This window comes from Strix uralensis, chromosome 1 (assembly GCF_047716275.1).
Source record: "Strix uralensis isolate ZFMK-TIS-50842 chromosome 1, bStrUra1, whole genome shotgun sequence".
Classification (NCBI taxonomy): Eukaryota; Metazoa; Chordata; class Aves; order Strigiformes; family Strigidae; genus Strix; species Strix uralensis.
In genome coordinates, this window is record NC_133972.1 from 116,196,770 (window position 1) to 116,220,599 (window position 23,830).

A 23,830-nucleotide genomic window follows, 5' to 3' on the forward strand; every position below is an offset into this window, starting at 1 on the left:
GCCAGAATCTTTTCAGTGGCACCCAGTGGCAGGGCCAGAGGCAACAGGCACACACTGAAACACAGGAGGATCCCTCTGAAAATCAGGAAACACTTTTTTTACTGTGAGGGTGACTGAGCACTGGCAGAGGTTGCCCAGGGAGGTTGTGGAGTCTCCACCCCTGGAGATATTCAAAAGCCGCCTGGACATGGCCCTGGGCAACCAGTTGTAGGTGAACATGCTTGAGCAGGGGGGTTGAACCAGACGACCTTCAGATGGTCCCTTCCAACCTCAATCATTATGCGATTCTGTGATATGCTGAAATTTATGTAAAAGAGGTAAGACACTCCACTGTATTTACCCTCTTTTTATTATTCTGATTTCTTCCAAAAATAGCATAACAATGTACTTTCAAGTGAAATTTGATACAAGAAATCTAACAAAAGTAGTTTTGACGCACACAAATTTCAGTGAAACACTTCAGCACTTCTAAAGTGTCGGCATTTTTCAGCTAGTTTCATGACTACTAATTCTAGCAGACAAGAAAGTCTTGTTTTCTTAATTTCAGCAGCAGAACTGACTGACTCTACCGCTTTGGTGAAGGTTATAGGTGTCCTATACAATAAACAAAAAAAAAAAATAATCAGGAGTCATGAAGGAAAGAGTATGACCTAATTACAGGGGGAAGGCAATACAACTACAAACTCAAGTAATTTGAACGCTTAACTCTGTAACAGAAATGTTCTTTCCTAGGTTTATTATAACTTTTCAAAATATTCATGTACCATCAACATTTCATCGCTTCACCTCTATGTAAACTATACTAGCCAACAGCAGGAAACGGCTACTGTTACCCCAAGAAGGGAGAGAAAAAACATGGAAGTAGTACCCATGCCCTCTCAGTACTGGGTGTCTACAAGCATGTGGAAAGCAGAGAAAACACCATGTCAGAAATCCCCAAGCCAGCTCTAAGAGACTGACAGACAGTTAAGATGGTAGTTAGGCACAGTTCTGCCTATTAATATCATTAGATTATATTCCCAACCAAAATATTTGGCTCTAATTTGGGGACTGTTAGCCACATGCACCAGGGTGTGTACACACATACAGAGCCCTCCCTGCCAGAGTGAATTTCTAGTATCCTCAAATGTTATACAGGCTCCCTTTTCAGTTCATGATCCAGTACATAACCATGTTCCTAACATCTTAAGGACTGCAGTAAGGTCCCCATCACCACCAGCAGCTCATCCTTCTGCCGAGCCCATTTGGAAATCTATGAAACAAGTAAGAAACACATCCCAAGATCTGTCTAATAAGTTTCAGGAGACATTAGAACTACCAAAAAGTTGGAAGAGTCTTTAATGCAATAGAAAATGTTCAGTAAACTAAGTTCAGCAGCTGTTATTGATTACCGCATAGTTGTATTTGGAAAAACAACATAGAGATTTAAAACTTTAGAAATTCAGTTCTTTCAGAACAGTTTTGTACAGAACAAACTCGTTTAATCTTGAAAGCACCATGAAGTGATACTACATATCAGCAAGCATGAAAAACAAGAACATCATGGGACTTTACCATGTAAACTACACCTTGAATACCACTAAGGTAGATTTACACTGCAGGCTTGAGCACAGCACAGAGGTACTCAAACTGACTCAGGTATTATTTGCCACTTAGCTCTGCATGCAATGTAGACATACCCTGTATGTCTGAATATATCTCATTATGAATCAGCTGAGCTCTGCAGTACAATATTTAGGCCCTCATTCTGCACCATCAAAGTCAACAGTCATTTTTCCATCAATTTCAGAAAGCGCAGGGTCAGGCTTGTAATCACACACTTCTACTAACAAAACATTTGATTCTAACATAAAGTTGCGTCAAGTTCAAACATGAGTTTTGAGAGCATGCAGATTGCTTACAAATGCTTAAAAAGACTGGTTCAGAATCTTTCTTATATATACACACACAAGTCCATCTGTCACAGACAGGCAACGTAACTCAGAATCATGAGCTTGCTCTAGTTTTTGGTAGTGTCCTGCACACTTCTGATAATTAAAAAATAAAAAATAAAAAAATAGTTGCCACAATGGATTTCTGACCATTCCAACTTGCACATGGATATGATCTCTTCTTGCTGCATCCAGTATGTGACGTTTCACAGTTGCTTCTCAAATGCAAATACCAAGTAAATACCTAAAAAAGAAAATGGCAGTATGTAAAGTTTCAGCTTCCTCTGTGATTCAACTAAGTTTTCAAAATGTAAACAGGTTGATACTCTGCCCAAACAACCTCTTAGCAGATTACGGAAATTGTAAAAAATGCTATTGTTTCCCAGTAAGTAATTCTAGCACTCAATTCCAGCATGGTTTTAGACATGTTTTCACAATAGAGTTAAGAATGCACAAAAGCAAAATATTTAAAATACTGCTAATACAGTTAATGCAACACTAAGTTCAGTTAACAATATTACTGAAGTGTGAATGGAATTCATAAATTACTATGCTGTTCTACACATAATTAACATTCACTGGTGCATAAAAAAAAAAAATCACATGCAACTAAGTTTAAAGACTCCTTCATACACACTGTAATGGACAATTAGGGGTGAAATTATCAACTTCATTTTTTAATTTAAAAGTGAGTAACTCATGGTACAAAATTACTAATTTTGCTCTTTTAAATGATCATGGGACAAAGAAGAAATATTTACAAACACTAAATGGCATTTTCTAACTCCAGAATAGTATTATTTTAGAAATGGATACTCATACAGTCCACACCAGTACCCTTGGGAAACTCTTACTTGGCATATAATCAATACCTTGCTGTGTCAGATTTCTTACGCTTCATATCAGACAGATAAGTTATCCAGTTTCTTGAGACCATGAGTCTAATTAAACGTTTATGGATTTCCACTTGAACTCAACTTTTATTTTAATGGATGAGGTGCCATAGCTACATTGCAAATCTTTCAAGATATGCCTATCGTACATTCATCAGCAATAAAGCAAAGTGAAGTTCCATGTAATGAGCAAACTGTGCTTACACCCCAACTATCAGCAGCTCTGTACTCCAGATCTCGCTAAAAAAAGAGACTACTTAGAAAACACAGTCATCACTGAACTTTTAATCTAATTGAGAGGGCCTTTTTAGACCTTTAATAGTCTACATAATACTTCTACATTGTTGGAATTGTTTACCATATGATTCATACCTTTAAAAACTAGATAATAATTTAAGAAAGCAAACAGCTTAACTAAAGATTTTTTTAATTCATGAATTGAACAGCATTTTTTGTTTGTTTTTAAACCACTAAAACAACCAGTATAATGGTCTGCAAAAATGCAAATGTTGGTTGGCTGTAGTCACACAGACTTAAGTAACAATCTCTCCAGAAATCCATTTTTATCCTTAGAATTCTCAGTCCCTTTTATGTGAGTTTTATTAAACCCAATTGTCAAGTTTTCCATGGCACACGCTCCTAAGATTTCAAAACATATATAACAATAGTGTATTCTTTTCAGTGCCTGAGGCACTGACTTTTTTCTCCTCCCTTATAAACATTCAAATACCTCTTTGCCATCCATGCTTCAATTGCTTCATCCTGAAGTATAAATCACTACGAGCAGAGTAAAGCTTCAGTCCCTGTCTTCCCAAAACTGATTTGTATTATTTTTGATGAATGTATGTCCCACCTGGAGTTTGTTTTCTAGTCGACTGATGACAGTATAATACACAAGTGTACCAAACAGAAATATAGTATTTAATCCTCTAACACTAGCAAAATAATTCTTTAACACTAGCATCCTCTTTTCACACATCCAAAGCTTCCCAGAACTATTTTAGACCAAAAGTCTGTGTGCTAGAAACTACTTAAACAAAGCAAAACTTAAACTTATTTTATGCATTTCTCTCTCACTTTCTTGAGATGTGTGCACTACATGATCTATACATAGGCATTTGAATAACACAAATAATAAAATCTTATTATATTTAAAATCTGCATTTTCTTCCATAACCAACAGGCTATTTTACACACTTTTCACAGCAGTCATTCAGTTCATACCGAGTTTTCAAAACAACACTTACTTGTTGCTTCCCATTCAGATTTACTCAAGGTTCCCTAGAAGGGGACAAAAAAAACAGAAACAGTTTCAATAAAAATGAGGAAACAACAAAACACCGATTTAACTCAGGATAATCAATCTTTCACAGACCAACTTCTAACCTCCCACACTGGATGGTTATTTCAGGACAAGAAGAGCATTACTGTAGACCACAGATACTTATAACTCAAATAACCAGGACAGTAGGGAATTGGAACAGCCCAGATAATGGAACACACCTAGATTACACAGGTATAGGAGAATGGGCCAACAGTCTGCTGGGCTGGATGCCTCTGCAATGCAGAGCACGCTGGGTCCATTTCCACACATCAGCATGACTTGACCTGGCTCAGGCTGCTCTCCAGCCCAAGATGCCCAACACTTGTGCAGAAGTCAAAAAGAGCTCCTATACCACAGTGTTGCCCCCTCCTCCGGGAATACTGCCTGCTTTCACCTAACACCTCCCTGCAGCCCACAAAACCCCTGTTTGCAAGAGACTAACTCCCAATCCAGCTCACACACTGTGAAAAAACAGCCTGCCTTGCAGCCTAGGAAACCTACTCCTAGCTCAGCCTTTCAGATGAAAGCAGGGCAAGTGCACACGTAAAAAGCTGCTGACATTTACCCTACCAATTAAGAAGCATAAGATAACAACAAGAAGCTGCTTTTCTGCTCTGCCTACTCCACCCCCTTCCAGTGAGTCCATGGACATGATTTAGCCCGTATGCTACCCACTGACCAACCCTGATCACATGATTCATCTTTTAAAATGCTAGTGAAAAAAGGCTTGTTTAAGTAGATTTCTTCTTTGCCAGGTGACACAGCATCTGGCAAAAGAGGTCTTTGGTCTGACTTGACCATTCTCACGTTCTTAAGCTTGTTTCTTAAAAGAAGTGGTTTTCTTTTTAAAATTTTCACATTTCAAATACAGAGAGTAAGTTTCTTTTTCCTCTTGATGTAGGATTTTTATATATACAGTAAAAGGAATACATCTTCAAGAATTTAAAACATGAACGGTAGATAAATCAATGATTAAAAAAAAATCCAAATGGAAAAACTTCAAGCTGTCCAGCCTTTCGCTATATGTATGACAATGAAACAGGATGACATCTACTGGTAACTGCATATGATTTTACTAAAACTATAATCTTTACTCAAACTAGTCTCCAATTTTGGTGGTCACTCGTCAAAGAGCCTCAACACATAAAAAAAGACCTAAAGTTCAGACTGAAAGAGCCAACGCTGCTTATCAGGAACCATTCAGCATGAATAGTTAGGTTAAACCAAGCCTTGCAAGATTTCCGTCCAGCCTGACTCCCTAAATGCACAGACAGAAGCAAACACACAGCCATATGCTACCCTGAATAGTTAGCCTGGCTACAGATGGAGAGGCAACAGCCAAATGGCAGCAGTTCCTGGGGAAAAATGGCAGCAGACATTGCCTGTCCGCCTGCTCGCTTCCCTGGAACAGGAGCTGTGCAGGCTCCTGTCCATCATGCACCCAACTCTCAGACCAATACAGAAGAATGAAAGGCTGTGAGGGAACCAGCTGCAGACAACTCCAACATCATCATGTTCTGCTAGGACAATGCAAGAAAGAAAAACACTTTATAAAAAACATGAGAAATACAGCAAGCTCAGAAATGTAATGTGCATTAGAAGACAAGACTAGAAGCAGAAAAAAACATATATAATTGGACCACTGATCTAAAATCTAATATGACCCCCACTAAAGATTGTTCAGTATTCTTCTATTTCTGAAGTCATAAATCAAGCTGTCAAACCAGGTCAAATGCAGAAAAACATGTGACAGGATAGCAGACTAAGTTTTATACAAGGTAAGATTACTATCATCACAACAGAAGTTTCTTTTCATTACAGAATGTGAACAGAATATCATACTTAATAAAATCAAGGGCAGAAATACATGGATTTAGTTTTATGCACATAGGAATAGTCTACTTCTAGAAACTTTGCTAAGAAAAAAAAAAGGAAGGCACAGCAGATTTTAAAAAATAGCATTTACAGAACTTAAATAAAATCGGCTGAGAAGGGAGCTGGATCTTCTTCACCCAAAAAGACAAGAGAAAAACAGTGTTTAAGATTTCAAATACATACAGTATTATGAAGAAACTTTCCAACTCTCCTGTCAGAGGATTAAAGGAAGAAAACCAAAGCTTCAAATTAAGAAGAGTTGTGGTAGAACAGCTGCCAAGGAAGATGGCAAAATATCTTTTCCCTTTTGCATTCTTACAAATTTCTTAAAAGCTACCAAATTAACTGAATTCGATTCTTTGAGTATGGGCGTGCTGGGTTTGTGCGTGTGGTCAGGTTTTGGTAGTGGTGGGGGAGGGCTACAGCGGCAGCCCCTGTGAGAAGCTTCTCAAAGCTCCCCCAAGTCAGACCCACCTCTGGCCAAGGCTGAGCCAATTAGCAACAGTGGTAACATATTTAAGAAGGGGAACCTGAGAGAAGGCGTCAGAGTTGTGAGGAGGACACTTATGTGAACATCAAGGTCAGTGGAAGAAAGAAGGGGTGGGGAGGTGTCCTGTTGCAGAGACCCCCTGCAGCCCATGATGAGAGGGCAAGCTGTGCCCCTGCAGCCCATGGAGGTCCACGGTGGAGCAGATGCCCACCTGCAGCCTGTGGAGGGCCCCACACCGGACCAGGTGGCTGCGCCTGAAGAAGGCTGGGACTGAGGGCAGCCTGTGCTGGAGCAATTCATCTCTGGCAGGACTGCGGTGTGTGGGAGGGACCCACACTGAAGCATCTTGGGAAGAATGCATCCTGTGGGAAGGACTCAGGTCAGAGAAAGTTCGTGGAGGACTGTCTCCAGTGAGAGGTACACCACACTGGAGCAGGGGAAGAATGTGAGTCCTCCCCTTGAGGAGGAAGGAGCGGCAGACTGACCACACCCTCCATTCCCTGCCCCCCTGCGCCGCTCACGGGAAGGAGGTAGAGAAATTGGAAGCAAAGCTGAGCCCAGGAAGAAGAGAGGGGTGAGGGGAAGGTGTTTCTAAGATGTGGTAACCTTCTCACTGTCCTACTCTGTCTGTTAAGCATTGTTGCTGTTAGTGTTTGAATTAAATTGATGTTCTTTTTCTTCCCCTAACAAGTCTGTCTTTTGCCTGACCATAATGGGTGAGTCATCCCTCCCCATCCTTTTCTTGATTCCTGAGCCTTTTGTTTTTTCTCCTTCCCATTCCTGAGGGGGAAGGGATAAGCCAGCAGGCTGGTGGTGCTCCTCTGGCCTCAAACCACAACAATCGGGTATAGATTAGATGAACTCCTCAGCCCTCCAGCTCTATGATTTTTCACATGCACAGAGACATTCATATTAGTTTCATTACAGTTGAAATAAAAAAGGCACCACACGGCCAGAAGACCAGGACCTCAATTTTAGACACCATTTGCTCTAGTGAACCAAGAAGGAACTTACCAAAGGTAACTTTGCCTTGCCATCTTTGATGAACTCTTTTGCATGCTCATAATCATCAGGTTTATCAGAAACAAGCCTGGAATCACCAAATGTAGAATAGGGCTGGAGAACATAGAAAAAAATAAGAAAAAATAATTAATTGCATAGTAAGATACATTAATTACGTCAGTCAAGGGTTTGTCACAAGATAGCCCAGAACAGACATCAGTAATTATTAAGGGGATCTTAAATTTAGATCTCTCCTCTACAGCACCTACAAGATCAGGTCTGATATTCTCTACTTCCCAGAAAATCTGACATGCAGGATTTACAAATTAACTTTTATCCTTAGGTCTCCAAAACAGGGGAAACAGAATAACTATAAAAACTATCCTCCATGTACAGCTCATTATGAGTATTACTAAGATATACCCTCTTTTAGAACAGCAACTGAACAAACCAGTACTTTTGCTTAAGAGATGCTAAGAAATGAGCAACTGTAAGATTTCAAGCAGAATGCTTAAAACGGTTCAATAACAGAGGATCTGTAATGAAGGATACAACTGATTCTTCAAAGCTAATATATACTTATTAATGATCCCAGTTACTGCATAATGGTCTGTACTTAACAATGCAGTCCTCAACCATAGGTGGCCACTAATTTAAGACAACTCTCACTTTTCTAAGAACAAAGCTGGTATGTCAAAGGCTGTGTTACCATGTTACTGGCAATATGAGCCCATACAAAGCACTGCCACTTTTAGAGTCAACAAGGACAGTCAAGTCCACTTGCAGCCCATGTGATTCAGTTTAATAAGTCACCAGATACTTGACTTGATAGTTTTATGCTGAAAAATTCTACTGCTTGCAGGAGGAGGGAAGCAGACAACTGTGAGTAAAACCCAAGCCTCAGAGATGGCATTGAAAAGCTCTGAAGCTGCTGCAGTCATCCAGGATAACAGCCTGAGGATAAAAAAACCAAAAACATTGGGCAAAAACACAGGCTCAGTTACAGTTAAGTACCATTTTCTTCTACAAACACAGCCTGTCCTTTTACTTCTACAAAGATTACTTTCTGTCTTTTCAATCAATATTCCTTGCACAAAGATCCAGCTTTCAGTCTCTTTCTGCTGAGGAAGAAATGCATTACAGTTACCACTGTCTGATACCAGGCGTGATTCTTATGCTTCTGCTTACTACTTAATAAAAATGAAAGCTTGCCTCAAAATTAAAATTTTGTCTACAAAACTGAATCACTCTATTGGATGCTGGTGCCCAAGTGATGGCAGCAGGGGATTCCAGAGCTCGTCTCTGTGAGGACAGGCAGAAGCTGTCCCATGCCAGACACAGCTGGTTCCACCAGCTCCAACAGAGCCACTGTGGGGCAGACCTGAGCCCCTCAGCCATGAGTGGGGACGCCTCTAGGAAAGTGTATGTAAGAAAGCACAAAAAACTTGCACAACAGCTGTGAGAGAGGAAAACTATCCTGCAGAGACCAAAACCAGAGGAGGATGAGGGAGAGGAGGTGCTCCAGGCACCAGAGAACAGACTCCCCTGCAGCCGCTGGTGCACCATGGTGGGACAGGCTGTGCCCCTGCAGCCCATGGAGGTTAACAGTGGAGCAGAATCCACCTGCAGCCCATGGAGGACCCCACGTCAGAGCAGGTAGACATGCCCCGAAGGAAGCTGCAGCCTGTGGAGAGCCCACATAGGACCAAGCTCCTCTGTGGCCTGTGGAGAGGAGCCAAACCAGGAGCAAGTTTTCTGGCAGGAGCTGCAATCCCGTGAAGAATCAACCCACGCTGGAGCAGTCTGTTCCTGAAGGACTGTATCCCATGGAAAGAATACACACCAGAGTAGTTTGTGAAAGACTGTATGCCATTGGAGGGAACCATGCTGGAGCAGAGGAAAAGTGTGAGGAGGAAGGAGAGGCAGAGACAAAGTGTTACAGACTGACCACAACCCCCATTTCCCATCCCCCTGTGCTGCAGGGGCAGGGTGGGGAGAGGAGGTAGAAAGGTCAGGAGTGAAGGAGTGAAGTTGAGCCTGGGAACAAGCAGTGGATAGGGTGAAGGTAGTTTTAGATTTGTCTTTGTTTCTCACCATCCTACTCTTTTTTTTTGGTAGTAAATTAAATTAATCTTCTCCAAGTTTAGTCTGGTTTGCCCATGACAGTAATGGCTAAGCAATCTCCCTGTCCTTATCTTAACCCACAAGCTTCTTTCTTATTTCCCCCCATCCTGCTGGGAAAAGGGAATGAGAGAGCAGGCTGGTGGCGTCTGGCAGTCAGTCAAGGTCAACACACCACAGTCACGCTTTCCACCTCAGGAGTTTAGTTCTTCTAATGGCAGCCCTTAATTAATTGCACAATGTTCACAACAGGAATTTCACTTATTGCACAAATAATTAACAAGATGTAAAATGCTACTTAAATGAAACAACTCTATATTTACCTCCAAGGCCTGCATTCTCCTTAACAGCATTTTATGCTCCTCGTTCTTGATTTTTTCTTCATAGAATTCCCGAAATGTCATTTTGTAGACTAATTTCATACCATGCTTCTTCGCCATTCTTACAAAATAATAAGCTTAATTAGGGAAGCCACAAAATTATTGTAGTTTTATTTTCAAAGGAACAATTTTAAGCCACAGTGACATCTTATGGTATTCACTAGGATTACACTCTGTCTAGAATTCAGGTTTTTTAGTAAAGACATTTAGATGAAAAAAACGGCACTACCACCACAAACTGTACTTTTTAAAAATTAAGACAATAGTAATCTACACAGAAGGAATTTACAAACATTTTAATAGAAAACATCTTCTCCCAACACAGAGAAGTAAGTTCCATTTGAACTTCCAGATAGACTATGCTGTTTTCTGTGCAGTATCATCACCCTATCATGTCAGGTATTATGGATATATTTAGAGGACCTTTTTCTACTAGATTTAGTGCCTTACATCTCAATTATATGTAGACACAGTGGTCATACAACACTGAAGTTACAGGTGTCAGTGACAGATGACAGTTTCATAGAGAACTACAAATGAAATGTGCGAAAATACACAGGTCTGAAGGGAAAGTTTAGTATTGTTTAACAACCACACTAAGCTTGAATGGCAGGAAAAACCCCAACATGGAATCATTTGTCTGTACCTCAGGTGACAGGCTGGGAAAGGCAAATCTGAATGCACACAGAGGTAACAGCAAAATGTATGCTCACAGATGAAGATTTAGAGGAAGAAAAAAGAAGTCATAGGAAAAATCCTACAAACATCCAAAGAAAGTCAGAGAAGACAAGAAAGAGGCACCACGATGAAGATGATATATAAGGCTTGCTGAAGCACTAAAGGAAGGTGGACTGAAACCCCCCCAAAATTTAAGATTAAAGAAGAAAAAGCTGACAGAACTAAAGGTTTGCTGACAGATCCAACATATCAGATACATACATTCTCATGTGAGATCTAGTTTAGGTCTTCACAGCTTCTGACCAGAGCACCTTCAACTGAGTGCAACGGACAGATTACAGTTGTAGATAGAAATGCAAGAAATCTCTGCATTTGGAGCAACAACAAAAAAAATGAAGAACTGAAAAATACAGTAAGAAACCCAAAATAGAATCTTCTGCAAGAATTATGCAATGACACACAAACTAAACAAATGCTTATTATGTTTCACATCTTTCATTCAAAATTTAACTTACTCTTCCAGTAATGGAAAGTAAACCAAGAACTCAGGGACATCAACCACTTCTTCCAAGTGGAAATCATATTTGCAGCCAAACAAAGGATATTCTCCCTTCTTTTCAAACTTTACACTGTACACCTCATTCCCAAATGAATTTGTTTCTGAAGCTTCAAGTCGTTTTCTATAAAATGAGATAAAAACAAACAATAATTGACCAGTTTTTAATTTAACAGGCAGAGAAAAATATGCATAAGAGGCCTGAAAGTGTTCCTCCCAGTATTACAGCATTCAGTGATCTCTGTAGTCTCCCACCTCCCTTATCTAATACGGCAGTGAAACAATGAAATGAAGCAGCATACTAGGTTTTAACAGCTTATCATTCCTACGCAACATACCAAGGACAAAATGAACCTAGAAAATTAACCTTTAGCCCAGACATAGTCTACATGGACAAGACAGGCTTCTTGGAACAACCACAGCAAAATCTTGATGGTTATTTCCTAGGCTGTGGCCATTTTGCCACTATTTAAGTCACTACAGAGGGTTGATGCATGAAGATCTACACTCTATATAAGAAGAGCCATGTGTGCAAGAGACAAGGATTAGTACAGACTTGCCAGTCTGAGTCAAGTTCATGAGTGAGATTTTCCTGACTAGAATCAAAAATTGTTACAAAAAACTTGCTTTTGTTTGCACAAATATATCAGAGCACTGTAAAAATTACTATCACTTAACAATGCTTCACAGACTTTTGAAAGACTGTGTTGGGTTTGTGTGTGTGGTGGGGGTTTTGGTAGTGGGGGAGGGGGCTACAGCAGTGACCCCCTGTGAGAAGCTTCTCAAAGCTCCCCCGGCTCCAAGTCAGACCCGCCTCTGGCCAAGGCCGAGCCCATTAGTGATGGTGGCAGTGCCTCCGTGGTAACATATTTAAGAAGGGGAACCAGAGAGGAGGAGGAGTTGTGAGGAATACACTTATGCAAACACCAAGGTCAGTGGAAGAAAGGAGGGGGAGGGAGAAGTGCACCAGAGCAGAGACCCCCCTGCAGCCCATGGTGAGAGGACAGGCTGTGCCGCTACAGCCCATGGAGGTCCACGGTGGAGCAGATGCCCATTTGCAGCCCGTGGAGGACCCCACACTGGAGCAGGCGGCTGTGCCCAAAGAAGGCCAGGACTCCGAGGAAAGAAGCCCCTGCTGTTGTAGTTCAGCACTGGGAGGACTCCAATGCAGAGGGACCCACATGGGAGCAGTTCATGAAGAGCTGCAGCCTGTGGGAAGGACTCACGTCAGAGAAAGTTCAAGGAAGATGTCTCCTGTGAGAGGGACCCTGCTCTTGAGCAGGGGAAGAACGTGAGGAGTGCCCCCCCATCCTTGAGGAGGAATAAATGGTGGGACTGACTGCAACCACCAGTCCCTGCCCCCCTGCACCACCTGCTGGGAGAAGGTAGAGGAATCAGGAGCAAAGCTGAGCCTGGGAAGAAGGGAGGGGTGGAGGAAGGTGTTCTTAAGATGTGGTAATGCTTCTCACTGTCTACTCTGATTGGAAAATTAAGTGGTGGTGGTGTTTAAACTGATGTTCTTTTTTTCTTCCCCAGCCAAGTCTGTCTTTTGCCCATGACCATGTTGGGTAAGTCATCCCTCCCTGTCCTTTTCTTGATTCCTGAACCTTTTGTTTTTTCTCCTTCCCATTCCTGAGGGGGAAGGAGTGAGCAAGTGGCTGCATGGTGCTCAGTCACCCTCTGGGCTCAAACCACAACAAAAACTAATAGAATATAAAAGTACTTACACAAGTTCAAAGCTATTTGGAGTTGTGCCAATGAAATACCCTCCAGGAGAGAGGTTCCCACAAGCATTTTTAAGCATCATGTCAGCCTGCTCATATGTCTCAAATGAGTAATGGTAAACAAACTGACAGCTGCAAATGTCAAAGCGCATATCTGGATCATTATATTTGGAACACAAGAGATCCTGAAATAGATTAAAAAGAAAAAAAAATTGTAAAAAAAGCTACAGAAACAAGCATGATTCACTTAAATCTTCCAACAAATACACTACTCCCATAATGCTTTGAAATTTCTCCTTTCAGTCCCCATTCCTTCACAAGTTCAAAAAGAACAAGACAAAAAAGGTAAGAGTAAGAAAAAGTCCTCTGCTACACGGAAAACTGTACACAGCATTTGAGAACAACAGGAATACACACACAAAGTTATCATGTCCTTAAATTCTTTTCATGTTGTCAGGTAACACCACTACACCTGAAAGGCCAAAACACAAGGTTAGTTACCTAATAGTTTCCAGAGATACTTTACTGCTGAGGTTTACAACCGGCCACTGTTTAGCTGGAAACAATTATTATTAAAAATTAATTTTCAGTTTACTAAGTCTCTGTAATGAGAACTGATCCATTAAACATATAACTGAGAGGAGGAGGGGTTGTTTTAAATATGGCAATTTGCATTGCCTACCAAGTTGTCCTTGTCTGTATTCTCACACATGTGCGTACATGTAGAACCTGGCGCCCTCGAAATTTGTCAGGTTAAAGCTTACCAGTTTGACCTTGTAACTCAGCAGTTCTCTAACTCTTCTTGATTTTATCCAATACTAGTAGCCACCACAAATAACCCAGGAGCACACAAGTTCTCCCCAAGGCCCATGCTATGTATTCTGTACTTAAAATCTTTCATACTTAACAGTTCTACCCAATCTTCTGTTCCCTCCCAGATTTCCCATCTAACTGCTCACTCCCAGACTCTCCCAGTTCATGTGATATACTGTCAACATTCTGTATGTGGCAAGACAAAAATGGACACTTCACATACCCATAGCAATTTTATCTGTTCATTTAGTCCCCCTCCACATTTTGAGAAAGAGAGAGAGGAAACTGAGAAACAGAGATGGGCAGAATTAGAGAAGCTGTGAGAATGAGATTTTACACTACATGCAACACAGATGATAAGAGATACAAAGTCAGGGAGATGAAATTTTGTGCACATGGACAGACAGAACAGAGTGTGCAACAGAAAATACATGTGCATGTAAGACTGAGCTGTAACAGCACCATGAAAATATCCTTTCCTTTCCCGGCCAAGGTTCTCTCCTCTCTCCCCTGACTGTAATTTTGAGACAAGTGAGATGACCTGGAACCTGCAACAGATTGTATTCTTCAGAAGGAGAGGCAACCAAGAATTCAAGTGAACAACTCTTCCTGCAAGGCTGAGAACAGGTTCAGCCTTTCCACAGATATGCTGGAACAAGGTAGGCTCTGTCCCTCAGCCTGCATCAGCAGGGCACTCTCAGCCTGCATTTCTAGGAAGCAAAAGCAGTGCTGGTTATAAGACTGCCTCCTAAGCCTCAGCAACATATTCGCTATTGCCTCCAGACAATCTAAGAAATCTGTTTGTTGGAAGTGTGGAAAAAGCAAAACAGCAAAAAATCTGCAAAACACACACTTCCTTAACACATGGTGCCCAGAACAAACACAGGACAGGATGGAGATTCAGCGATTTGTGTTACTGTGGCACCAAGGAGGAATGCAAAGCGAGGTGGAGGCCACACAGTCCTGTTCTTCCACTTTTCTCAAGGAACATTTGACATGACTATGCAGATTTATTTCCTGCTCTTCCCCTTCTCTCAAGGACTGTTTTGCAGTACTCTGTGGACTTTATCTCTCATTCTTCCTCTTTTCCCGCAAAACCAGCCCACACCTTGCACCAAGGAATGTGCCATGTCATTACTCAAGAAACAATGGCTTGACCACAGTCCCACCCACTCACACATACATACTATGATAAATACTATCCCGAGTTTGTATCTAACTTGGAGGGACGATAATCCGATACCAAATCAGAGGGACAGATCGATGGGCTTGTGCTCCTTCCCCCCGCCGCCCCCCCCAGAAAGGAGGCCTTTTGGTAAGATTTGGGCCCTAGGCTACACCAAGTGATTACCTGGGAATTAAGCGTGCATGATTGCAATCGGGTTTTTGCGTGTAGTGCTATATAGGCAACCTGCAGTTTGTGCATTTATCACAAGCAATCTCAAGGAATCTGTAGATGTTGCATAAGAATAAACCGTACTATTCGTGAACCTGACTGCTTCTCTTGAATGCAACCGGACCTACAGCAAACAGGCTGTTCATGCATCCAGGTCAGACCTATAGTTACAGCTATAATTGGCATACCTATGAAGAGATAAGTCCAACCGCCCCTCTAACCTCTAATCTCTGAGGACCAGCTAGAATGCAAGGGGATTCATCTCTTACCAAATTAATTCATTACCTTAAATTCAACACTGTTCTATCACACAAGTTTTGAAGATATGTGTTATAGTAATTAAAATGCTGCTAGAAAAAAAAAATACTGGGATAAGCAAAATGTTCAAGTCAAAACAGAAAACATTCCTTATTCATTCCAGCATAAAAACCACATTCACCAAGACAGTTTCCAGCATCCCATGCTGGCTCCCAGAACTCCAGAGGTAAGTAGTCACTCCTTTCGCCTTGTCAAGTGAAAGAAACTGAAAGCACCAGATTATCTGAAAAAGACATTCAGACTTCAAGAATGCTACACTGTAAATCAGTAACAAAACACACTTAACTACGTCTTACACAACTTTTCAGTAACCCGTACAGCTGATTCTCCCGACAGTACAACAATCTGATCTTAAAAATATACATGCCCAAAGTATTACAGCACTACAATCACTCCTCTACTTGCTTAACAAAAGAACGTTAAATCTCAAAAAAATTACAAAGCATAGGAACTGTACCTTGGTACTATCTGCTTGTATAAATTCTGCATCAAAAATATGTTCATTATAACGACATCGGGCTTTCATGTCTTCATATCGCTGCTTGCACTGTTGCACAGAAATGTCAGCAATATCTACATATGGAGAGAGAAATTTAAAAAAAGAAGTGTGTAAACTGCTCCCCAGACAAGAGAACTGAAATGAATACTGGAACACAGCAGATCCATTATGGCAGGAATAAAAGCTGATCTTCAGGGGAACACTTTTAGTGCCAATTTGTAGAAAAGGAATCTAATTTGCAGGAAGTGTCTGGGATTATAGCTCTGCCATTTTCAGTCTTTACTTCAAAACAAAAGTTGTAATCTGAAGATTTTAGGAAGCTCCCATCCTCAAAAGTGCAAAGCAAGCCTCCAAAATTTCAAGTGATGGATACTAGGTGATTGATACTAAGTGCTGTCAGCATTAAGTGTCTAGTATGCATTAGCTAAAACAGTTCAGCTTCCAGGGTTTCTCAAACAGTACTGAAAGTTCTTCATCATCTTACAAATATACAAGATGTTAAAATGCAACTATTGCTGATATATACTGATATATTGTATCACAGGAAATTTTTTCAAATTTTCAATTATCGAGTTTCACTGAATAAGTTTGCACAAATTTTAAAACTAACAGTATGCCACAAATTTGCATAAGAACTTTAGAATACCCAGAATAATTCCCATTAAAGGAATTTTATAAAATTTTACTATCTAATTAAAGTTGAAGTTAAGTCATATTTCCTCTGATTACCCTTGGGAAGCTTTTTGGGAAAAGGGAAGATGGTATTTCAGTACAACATCTAAGCAAACTATTTAAATATTTTTTTTAATCAGCTTTCAGCTCTCCCCTTTCTGAGTCTGAAAATCTTTAGTTGATCATAACACCCAATACCATTTTTTGTCACAACATTGTGGGGTTTATTTGCTTTTTAAATGCAACTCTTCTCTGTGTGTTTTCAGAACAGTTAAAATTACTACAAGAGATTAGATGGGGGAGAAAAGACATAAAATACAAAATGTCAGTCTTTTTCCCAGTGCTACATTTTGCCTAAGACAATCTGTGCGAATTGTGTGTTTCTTTAGTGATACTAGTTTTTATTTATGAGTTGAACTGAAAGCTAATTACACAGAAAATCAATGGTTCTTATATTTATGCTGGCAATCAAGTTGATGTCTTCAGGTTAAAAGACAAAATACGACTTTTTGACAGAAGGTGTATCATTGCATTCTTGGGCTTACTAAAAAATGGAAATAATGAAAGACTGAAGACGTGCTTGGTTTTCCCATAAAACACTGCTGTACTTTCCCTGGAAAGTTACTGTCTTCTTACCAGTACAGACAAGTTTTTTAATTCTGCCTTTTTTCCATTTCAGTAAGTCTCCGCCTTTGCCACATCCTAGATCCAAAACAGTTATATCATTCTTTTTCCGTCGCACCCGGTCTATAAATTCACCTAGAAAAACAGAAAGAGAGAACACGTATGCATGTCTCTGCGATTCATTTGTATTCTATAGAGAAGCCTAAAGGACCAAAAGTGTTGGAGAATTTTAAAACACCTCAGAACTTACTTTGCCTGTAAGTCTTCTTAACATTACAGACTTAAATCTCTCTTTCTAGAAACCACTAATGATGAAAGGAACCACAAACTTTTAAAGCTGTGGAGAAGATAATGAATATTTTCTGTGCTTAATGTGCTTTGCATGTAATGTGACTGGAGCTCTGAACTGTTTCCCTGGCAGACAAAGGCAAAACTGCACATTGCTAAACAACCACCCTGTGCATGAGTAGTGAAACAGAGCTCCCTTTCATTACCATTATAATGAAGGCAGATGTTATTTGAAAGTATGGGAAAGCCTTTTGCAGAAAAGTAAAAACCAATTATATGCATCAGCCACAACATTTCCTTGTGGTCAAGTTACAAAAAAGCATAACGTTTTCCACTCGCTCTCCTAGGCCTTGAAACAACATCAGCTACTTGTTTGATGTCTTTTTATCCTACATATACCAGTTTCATTTTCTCTCTCTACTCTGTCTGGATTATCTCTGCTCTGACTGATGTTGGCATATTATGCAAAACCTATCAGCACGCTAGGAACTTTTCTTCACTGTAAGAGACATGAAATATGTTTCGATGCAAGTGCTATAATGCCCCACTACTGAAATTCATGATGACTGAAAGGCTTCAACACAGGCTTCAGGAACGGCTTTAAACCTAAATATTGCTTCTGACTGCTCTGATACAACACGACAAAAAGCAGCATGCTAAGACAAATGGTGCCAACATCTCCTGGCATAGATGAATGAATCTGTGGTGCTGTGCCGATAATTCTTTCCTTTGTTTGCAGATATCTGATGGTTTTGTTCCCTCACTTTGGAATTAATTTTTGGGACAGCAGACTTTGCCTTTTATAAAAAGCTGCTGATTCTTAAAGAACTACATTCTCTAGTTTTTCATTTTTTAAACCGTTGACTATGGGTAATACAGAAAATACTTATGTGTTCGAGTTTCCTGCAGAATTGCAGGAATTGAGACCTGAGGACAGACTTTGGGAAAACGGCTAAGAAATTATTTGAGATAGATTTAAACAACAAGAACAGCTCAATCTAACAAGAACAGATTGATTCTTTATGATTTAAAGCTGTACCTTTCTCTTTAAAAATATAAAGAAGAAGTTTCCAGTATGAACTTTTCCTAGTTTTCAAGTCAGTTGATCCTTAGAACTTTAGTATGTGTTTCGTACTCCAACAATATAAAACACTATGTCATAAATTGAAAATAAAAATATATTTTATTGCACTTGAAAAATCTTATTATGTTTGAAAAGACAAAGTGCCATAATCAACATCAGAAAGCAGAAAAAGTTACATTTTGAAACAAAAATTGGTTACATTTCATTAAAGTTAAGCGGCCAATTAAAGAAGCTTACCAATGAGGACGCTCTTTGTCCAATTATTAAAGTTTCGGAGGTAGAATATGCGAGACTGGCTACGTTTTTCCAATCCAACTTCTTGAAGTTCATTATAATGCGCAGCTACAGCTTGGCCGTGGCCTATCTCACGCTGTAAGAAACGAGGGAAGGAATAGACTCAAGCAGGGAATTCTTTTTATTACTTTTCATTTAATCAAAAGACATGTGTTCACTTTAAGGATTTAAGAAAGTAAACAAGTAATACTATGAAGAGCACCATCATTAGATATATAAAAATCCCATGTCTGACCTGATACTGATGTCAGTACTTGAATTATCACAGAGACAACTCCCTTCAAAATTTAATCCCTTTTTCAATTGGTCCAAGCAGTTTCCAATGGATGATGCCCAGCATCTTTCCTTCACAGAAATATCTAACTTTCAGTTCTCTAATACTCTCACCATTCTCAAAGAATCAGTTTAATTCCCCTTAAGCCTAGGATTGAAGAGGATGTTTCTTCAAGGAACTTTAAGCTTCTTCAAAAATCCCATTTCAGAAATTCAGTGTTTACATCTAACAGAAGTGTATAACTGCCAATTGTCCTGGTTTCGGCTGGGACAGAGTTGATTTTTCTTCTTAGTAGCTAGAATAGTGCTGTGTTTTGGATTCAGTATGTGATTTGGTATGAGAAGAATGCTGATAATACACCGATGTCTTCAGTTGTTGCTAAGAGATCAAGGACTCTCCAACTCCCCATGTCCTGCCCATGCACAGGTGTACAAGAAGCTGGGATGGAGCAGACCCGAGCACCAGACCCAAATTAGCCAATGAAATATTCCTTATCATGTAATGTCATGCTCAATATATAAAGGAGGGGCAGCAAGGAAGGAGGGGGCTCGCTCTCACTTCCAGGATTGCATTTGCAGGATCTTGATATTTCGGGATCACTAGCCGGGAACAGGCTGGCTATCAGTCGGCAGGTGGCGAGCAATCGCACTGTGCATTACCCATTTGTACTTTCTATTATTGTTACTCTTTTATTTCATTACAATTATTTAACTCTTTTTATTTCAATCTACGAGTCTCCCTTTACCCCTCCACTCTCATCCCCCATCCCCTGGGGCCAGGGAGGGTGAATGAGCAGCTGCATGGTGTTTGGCTGCCAGCCAGGTTTAAACCCTGACACCAATTTAACCAAACTGCCAACTAGCTGATGTCTCATAAAGCCCTAAGTGGATGATCCCACTGCCAGAGCTTTAAACAGACCATGGTAAGGGAAGGAGAGTAATGACAACATATCCCATCTAGTGCTTAACCAGTTAGCTGCAGAAATGTCTGGTTTAGCCTTAACTGTAAATACTCCATGAGATTTCTGTCCCATGTGACGCAAAAAAGCAGTCTACATCCTGATATTATGCTAACACTTCTTCAACTTGAAAATAATCTTCAATTATATACATAAAATGAAAATAAATTATAAATAAAATACAAAGTAACAGAACATGGAGAACCAACACAAATTCTGTGAGGCACAAAAGTGTTTGAAATAACAGTACAAACTAGAATGAAGGATTCTCTGTTAAAACCCACAAACATGCTAGAAAGCCCCAGCCAGTACGAATTCACACAGCAATTAAAAGCATTCCCAACAGTTGACTACAAAAGTCAACATCCCGGTATCTTATTACTCAAATATCAGTTTCTCAAGGGAAAAGGTTTGACTGACTATAATATACGACATGAATTCTTCTGTGTTTCACACAATTTTAGTAACCTTCAGAAGGAACACAGACATACTTGTCTGGAATCTCTACGACCCCATCATCTGTTTATTACCACACTCAGCTGACTGATACTAACAAATATTTTGACCATTTCTAGTCTTTTTTAGGGTAAGCACAGATGGCTCCCTGAACGGCTACTGAAGGTGACGTAAGCTAGAGCAGCTGACTTTGACAAGTGTGGGGGACATATTCATACAATCCATTAACACATCTCAGCTGCTGCAAGCGCAGTTGCCAACAGCCATCGGCAATAACATCTAGATGGCGGCAGCTGCCTGCTCTGCAATCACCTCTTTACACCCTTAAGCTACGCAAGAACAATGTACTTCTTGTCCACCTAAACCTTATCACAGAACTACCTTATTAAAAAGATGAAAGGGTTAATAAAATTCTGAACAGGGAAACAAAACATTAGGTCAAAGACATTTTCAAATTATACTTAAATATTCCAAAAGCTCAAAATTAGACTGGATGTTACAGCATCACTTTCTACAAGTTCATACATAATAAAGGACAGCATCATAGAAAACATTACCCTTTTCACCCTCTCAGTTAAAAGGACAAGTATAAAAGGACAAGTATTTTCTGCTACTCTTGCAGTCTTTAAAAAAATAAAAGCACCTGTAAACTTTTCAGTACCTCACTTTGCTAATAAATCATACTGAAATTATATCACAGAGGATGTAGTTTGTAGAGTTTTCTAAATTATACAATATCTTATTGAGGAAATTAAAGAACAAAATTATCTTCGGGAAGAACCTCCCAAGCAAGATAACTAACACACAGGCTAACACACAAAACATGAATTCAAGATACAGGTCTTGGACTAATGCCAGTAAACCCTACACTACACTACCAGATTGCTACCACACAGCCAATGGTGCAATAGTCTTAGAATTAGACTACGCATGTGCTGAGATCAGTTTTCTTAACATTCTAATTACCAGCCTTCTTTCTCTTCCATTAAACCCAACATAACTTCTGCACCTGTTATTTTCCAAGGAAGCTACCCATAAACTTTGACATTTGGTGTTTCATGCTGGTTCACATGTGTTTAGCACAAATATTTTCAATCTTTTCTTGAGGTAAGGCTGTGAAACAAGGATTTGAACATAGCTCAAAATAAATGATACTCACTACTTCCTTAGGAGGTTCATCTTCAGGATCTAAATTCTTCCTTTTTGCTCTGCCGTCCTGACTGCCACTACCAACTTCTTTTTCATTTTCAGTGGAGTGCACTGTACCTGAAGTTGAACTATTGCCTTCCCAACCGATACCTGAATCTGCCTCTAAACTACGAGGTGTTTTCTCCACTTCTTCATCCAAACTCTTCTCTACTTCCTGTTCTTCTGTCTTGGTTAAATCAGCCATTTTTGACAGGTTAGTATCCTTGTCCATTGATCAGAAGGGAAATCTATAGAGGGGAAAAAAAACCAAAAACCATCAACTATTTTTTGTGTTGAATTTCACTTACTTGCAGTTACAGCCATGACTTTCAATCATAGTACTGGCATTATAAAAAAATAACATGCCTTTGCCCTGGACAACATATAGACTTCAAATTTGACTAGTTATTTAAGCTAGCACCATAAAATACGTGGAGTTTCAAAGTACTCTCATTATAGCAAGATCAAATTAAGATAAATTTTTACTTTTCATCTTTAGTCTTTCTTAGCTATCTTTACTGATTCAACTGCAATATGTTACTATTTTTGAGCCTGTAATCTCCCTTTTCCCCTCCCCATAAAAACTAACCTACAAATCACTTTATGCTTAGAAACACAAGCTGACAGAGTCCCTTAAATTAGTAAATTCATTACCTAATCCAGTAAATTTTCAAATGGATGTCCTCAAACAAAAAATCAAGGTGGTTTTTAAGAGCAAATTTTCATATCAGTTGTGGATTTTCAAGTTTGCCAAGAATGTCCACTATGTCTCAAGCTTCACTAATACTAGAAATCTTCAGCTGTAACTGCATGTCCATATCTCCACTTCACAAACACCTATGCAGTCTGTAGGACTGCAAATCACTGCTACAAAGCTCATCTAGTCTGCAGCACATCCCAGCTTTCTTTATACCATGATCAGGAAGCAGGGCACCTACTTTTTAGTAAGGCAAAGGAGAGGATAATTTGGCAACTCCTTTTCTAAAACAGTGGCCTGTTTCAGTCTAACAAAAAACACACACACACTCCACTGTATCCAGGCTTAAGTTTCCTAAAGAGGGCCCAAACACATTCATTAAGTGGACCACCCCAGAACAGCTTTCCTTAAAACAGATGGCCTCCATGTATGACTCCTGGAAATAATTTTTCCACTACGGTGCAGCACCTAACTCATGCCTGCAAAGAAGCCCAACCTTCATCTTCACCCAGCTGCTCCAAGCAGTTTGCCAGATGCTTTTAAGGCCTAAACTTCGAAACGATCAGGATTTCATAACCAGTGACGGCAACCAAGTGCCCAGGGGGCGGGCAGCACCTCCGGAAAAAAGCCGGAGAGCTCACAACACCAGGGGAACGGGGGACGGGTCGGGACCGGACTGCGCTACCGGCCCACGAAGTCGGACGCGCAAAGCCGCGACAGAGGCTGTGGCGCCACCCCGTTAACGGCCGAGGCCCCGCAGGCTTTTAGCTGCGTCACGGGGGGCCAAGCAGAGGGAGGAAGCTCCGCCGGGAGAGAGGGAGGGCGCCCCGACGGCGGCAAGCACGGACCCTGCGGCGGGGCGCTCCCGCGGGCAGGCCGCCGCTCGGGGCGGTTTCCGAGGGAGCCAGGACCCCGCCGAGGCGCGGCCCAACCGCCACAAACGGGCAAAGCGCGCGCCGCCGCGGCGCCACCCCGGAGTCCCGGCAAGGCCGCAGCCGATTGGCGACGGCGATGGCGCAGCGCGGGCCCCCGCGCGCACCGCCCGCCTGTCCCCCCCCGCGCCGAGGGCCCGGGCCCGCCTCCCGCGCGCGGCGGGGCTCGCCCCGCGCCGGCTCCGCGCCCCAGGTCCCGCACCGCCGGGCCGCCCGGGAGGGATCGCGGCGCTCACCCAGCCCAGCGCTCCGCCATCCTGTTTGCGGAAGTGACGCCCCCGCAGCGCGGCGGCAGGAACGTCGGCGTCACGTCCGGGGAAGGGAGGGGAGGGGCGGGGGAAGCGCGGCGCTTGCACGCGTAAA

The 23,830-nt window shown here is 41.1% G+C and overlaps 1 protein-coding gene across 9 annotated transcripts; it reads right to left on the reverse strand.

Moving 5' to 3' along the window:
* Positions 1-331: 331 nt before the first annotated feature.
* Positions 332-23,781, reverse strand: RNMT (RNA guanine-7 methyltransferase). Of its 9 annotated transcripts, none has more exons than XM_074877700.1 (12): positions 23,704-23,781; positions 21,810-22,086; positions 18,906-19,038; positions 17,309-17,431; positions 15,959-16,074; positions 15,623-15,724; positions 12,978-13,159; positions 11,210-11,374; positions 9,960-10,077; positions 7,528-7,629; positions 4,072-4,105; positions 332-2,175 (listed from the first exon to the last, which is right to left on the reverse strand). In XM_074877700.1, the coding sequence occupies exons 2-12, from the start codon at positions 22,068-22,070 to the stop codon at positions 2,138-2,140; spliced, it is 1,374 nt and encodes a 457-aa protein (XP_074733801.1). In that variant the 5' UTR covers positions 22,071-22,086; positions 23,704-23,781; the 3' UTR covers positions 332-2,137. The 9 variants fall into 9 exon arrangements, 6 of the variants coding, with proteins under 6 accessions (XP_074733801.1, XP_074733817.1, XP_074733809.1 ...); XM_074877716.1 differs by lacking the exon at positions 23,704-23,781 and adding an exon at positions 23,032-23,469; XM_074877708.1 differs by lacking the exon at positions 23,704-23,781 and adding an exon at positions 22,493-23,019.
* Between the last annotated feature and the right edge of the window lie 49 nt (positions 23,782-23,830).